The 4,463-nt window shown below is 28.9% G+C and overlaps 1 protein-coding gene across 1 annotated transcript; it reads right to left on the reverse strand.

Moving 5' to 3' along the window:
- Positions 1 to 1,131: 1,131 nt before the first annotated feature.
- On the reverse strand, positions 1,132 to 2,716 carry LOC100815369 (uncharacterized). The gene is made up of 2 exons (NM_001252739.3): positions 2,389 to 2,716; positions 1,132 to 1,616 (listed from the first exon to the last, which is right to left on the reverse strand). Exons 1-2 carry the CDS (start codon positions 2,639 to 2,641, stop codon positions 1,390 to 1,392), a joined length of 480 nt encoding a protein of 159 aa, NP_001239668.1. The 5' UTR covers positions 2,642 to 2,716; the 3' UTR covers positions 1,132 to 1,389.
- Positions 2,717 to 4,463: the final 1,747 nt, after the last annotated feature.

Below are 4,463 nucleotides of genomic sequence, written 5' to 3' on the forward strand. Positions count from 1 at the left end.
TTGGGTTTTTGTTGGACGTATTCTTAGTCATGCCTATTGATCGAATATAGTCTTTAGCTTCAAATTTTAGTGTTTTGCTCTTCTATTTGTGTTTTTAACTCCTTTCTTTGAAATATTTATTCTTGATGACTAGGTATTTGATATAATGTCTCAATGAAGACATTTTCAAGTGTTAACAACAATGAAGTAATAGCCAAATATTAAAAGAAAAACTGTTATTATCTTAACAAAGATCTATTTACATCATCAATTGTTAATTTGTTACTGAGTATCTAACAAAGATGTTAGGATAATTTTATCAATCGAGTATTTAACAAAGATGTTATGATAATTTTATCAACTCACATAACGTTAACATAAAGAAGTAAAAGTAATTAAAAAAAAGTGATATCGAGTGCAATTTGAGAAAAACTCACACATGCGAGTGTAACAAAAATGTTAGAATAATTTGAAGAAAAAAAACAGAAAATATACGAGTGCAATTTAATCTCGTTGTTATTATTAATATTAATTTTTTTTCATCATTATTAATAATATTAATTATTCAGTTTTCATGTCATTACCAATAATCAAATTCTAGTCTTCTCTTCTATACACCGCATGGCCTACTAGACTCTTTCACTTTTAGTTGCATAAAATTAAGTCTTTTTTTTTATAAATGCATAAAAATAGTCTTTAGGATTGATAGTATTTTTTTTACAAGATTGATAGTATTTAACGCTTAACTATTTAAGAAATAGTTTTACTAATCAATGTTATTAGGATATTAATTAAGGAATAAAAAAAGAACATATTTATGGTGGAATTTATAGGAAATCATAAAAAATCATATGCAATCTAATTTTCTACTTCCCAATAAAAATATTTATATTTTAAATTCTTTAACCAATACCCTAAAGTTATTACTAATTAAAGAAATAAACCCGTAAACCCTTCATTGAATACTATCTATGGGCCAAACAACTTGAACTTTATAACCCATGAGATGCCATTTTTTCTGAGATATTGTCCCGACCATAGCAAAGCTTCCACCATACTTTCAGCATTGTTAATCTTTTTTGGTTTCGGCGTGCACACATGGGTTTATATAATTGAACAATAGGACAGAAACCATCACAATAAAAAAAATGTACAATACTAGAGGAATCAACACTTAATTAATAGAGCAAACTCTGCAAAATGATATGGCATTGCATCATCCTACACATTTTTAAATCAAGGGAGAGGGGTTCTACCCACCGGATAAGTACATATTTGATTAAGTTTCTATTCTAAGACAAACAAAAGTGAAGAAAGACCGCATCATTACATATTAAACTTTACTTCACTTTTTTTTCTTTTCTGGTTAGTACTAATTAATTAATTAACAAGTTTGATCAAATTAAAGGGTCATGCACTGATGGTACAACAAGTATTGTTAATGGGTTGGCCTCTTGCCATGCCAAGAAGCTTCATTTCCTTGATTGCTGGATCCTCTAGCAGCAGCACCTTGTCCTTGTCCCTAACCCCAACCATGTGAAGGAACTCATTGTCCTCTTTCTCTTTGCCCCTGAAGAGAAGCCTCTGCTCTCTGGGCTCCAAACTTGTCACCAGTGACAAAATCATTTTTAATTCCCCTGCAAGTTATCATTGATTCACAAATTAGTAAAACACACACTTGCGGATAATCTCTATGCTCTCTATATACAACAACAACAATAACAACAACAACAACAACAACGCCTTATCCCACTAGGTGGGGTCGGCTACATGGATCAACTTCCGCCATAATGTTCTATCAAGTACCATACTTCTATCCAAATCATTAAGTTCGAGATCCTTTTTGATAACTTCTCTTATAGTCTTTTTGGGTCTTCCTCTGCCTCGAATTGTTTGCCCTTCTCTCCATCTGGTTTACTCTCCTTACTACAGAGTCTACCGGTCTTCTCTCTACATGCCCAAACCACCTAAGTCTATGCTCTCTATATAATATTGTAAAATAAACTGAAAGGATAAAATAGTGTTTTTAGTTCCTAAAAAAAAAACAATTTTAGTCTTTTTTTTTGTCTCTGACTTTTAAAATAGTATTTATTTTAGTCGCTATTTTTTGAAGTACCTAACTTGACCCCTTTATCAAGGAAAAAAAAAATAGTACCTGTAAGGGCTAAATTTTGAATGCTTTTAAGAAAATACAGGAATTAAAACTATTAATTTTTAAAGTCAGTAATAAAAAGTTTTTAAGAACTAAAAACACCACCTTTTACCCAAAAATGAAACATCTGGGTATGATGACTAATTGAATCAATTGATTGCTCAGAATGTTAAGAAAAAAAAAAGGGGGTTTAATTTCTAACCAAAATTTCTAACCAAAAAGAGTTAATTGACTGCTCAGAATGGGGTGGGACTCACCAAAAGTTGAAGTGGCATCAATGTTAATGTCATGCCACTGTGACACAGTTGACACTCTAATAGTGATCACCCCTTCCCCAGAACTTTGATTACTCTCCCTTTTCTGAACAAGCATGCCACCAGGCCTAAGTTCCCACTTGATTTCACCAATACTTTTGCAATCCTTTTCTGGGGATGATGATGCTGCTTTGCTCCCATTGTTTCCAGGCTTGGAGCTGCTTCTTGAAAACCTCTTTGATCTCAACCTGATCATCTTTCTCTCTACCTTTCTTTTTTTCTTTTAAGCTTTGTTGTGTTTCTTGGAAGAACTTAAAGTGAAGAAGCAATTGAAGTTGATATGGTTATTAGGGCCTTATATAATGGAGGAAAAGGTGTGTAAAGGGACAAAGCAAAGCATGAATAAAATAGAAGCCGCCCTAGTGTTGCAAAAAAGTAAGACTTGAGGGAACAGGAATGAGAATGAGGGTAGAAACACATGGGGGACATTGGACAATATGGGCAAATTGTCTTTTCTAGTGATATATTTTTGGGAAGGGCTAAGGCACATGGGTAGTGGGTGATTAACAACAAAATTAGATTGCTTGATTGGCGGGACAAAATCAATGGGTGCTAATTAGGTCGGTTTTTTTCTTCTTAATTCAAAAGCAATCAATACCTTAATTAAAACTGAACAATAAAGTCTCGTAAGTGCTCTAACTGCACACCTCTTAAAGAATTAGAATGACGGTTTTGCTAACATTTATTAGTGTTATGTAATCAATCAATATTTTTTTTATACTACAAGTCAAAATGAGAATGTATTCAATAATTAAATGCTTTCAACAACAAAAAAAAAATAATTAAATGTTGAGTTTTTGGTTCTCGCTAACGGCTGCTTTAACGATTAAGAAATTAAAAAAAAAGTTTTAAATGAAAAGTCATAGAAAAACAAAAAAAATATATAGATGATATAATTTTATGCAATTTAATAAAAAAATTTAATGTCCTAATTAACATTTGTCTTAAATTTTTTTATGTATTCATTTTGAGCAAAAATACTTAATTTTACATTTATTAAGAATGTTAATATAATTAAGTTCATATAAAAAAATTAAATTTCTTAAACTAATCGTATTTATTGGATATGATAGTCACGTTTAAATTAACTTAAATATATTTTTGAATTAATGACATTAAATATAATTAAATTATTTAAAATTTAAAAGAAATTTAGTTATATTTTACTTCACCAGGCATTTTTTATGCTTACATTTGAGTCCAGGGAATATCATTTTTTTGGTGTATTTTTTACATGTATCTTTCTTAATGTTTTGTTTAGATTAAGAATAAAATATGAAGGAAAGAAATAAAAAGGATAAAATAAAAATTAAAAAAATGTGTTTTTCAAATAAATAGAAATAAGAAAAAGGTATAAATATTTGTCCACTGTTTCGGATGAGTGGAAAATGGAGTGAAAATAAATAAATAAATTATAAAAAATATTTTTATATTAATTAAAAAAATAATATTTTACTCTATTACTTTTTAACAAACAGTATTCATTATTATTTGAAAAAATTTATATGAAAAAAATTATTTGATTTTAAGCAACACAATGTTTACACTTTTCCTCCAAAATCATGGATAAAGAGAGAGAAAATAACATGGGTGAGACCCATAGATTTGTACAACTTCTTCCTTATTTATTTTTAAACAAACAAAAAAATACTTAATATTTCTCCTAAATTCGTCCTTCTTAAATTTCTCTCCTAAATTACGCAAAACAAATCACACTATTAGAGACAACCCTATTCAAATCATCATTGAACATTAGATAAGAATATATCTCTTAATGAGAGTTCAAAATCTTAATTTGCAGCAATATATTTTATAGGATTAAATATGATGTTGGTGCTTCAAATATTAACCCATATTGATTTTAGTACTCTAAAAATAATTTAATTGTATTTGATCTTAATTTTGAAATTCTCTGAATTCCTCTTTTAAATCTTTTATTTAACTCATTAATTTTTTCTTTTAAGATTTTACACTATGTTCCAACATTAAAGATGACATTAATTGATAACTTTTAATTA

Source organism: Glycine max, chromosome 19 (genome assembly GCF_000004515.6).
Source record: "Glycine max cultivar Williams 82 chromosome 19, Glycine_max_v4.0, whole genome shotgun sequence".
NCBI classification, from domain to species: Eukaryota; Viridiplantae; Streptophyta; class Magnoliopsida; order Fabales; family Fabaceae; genus Glycine; species Glycine max.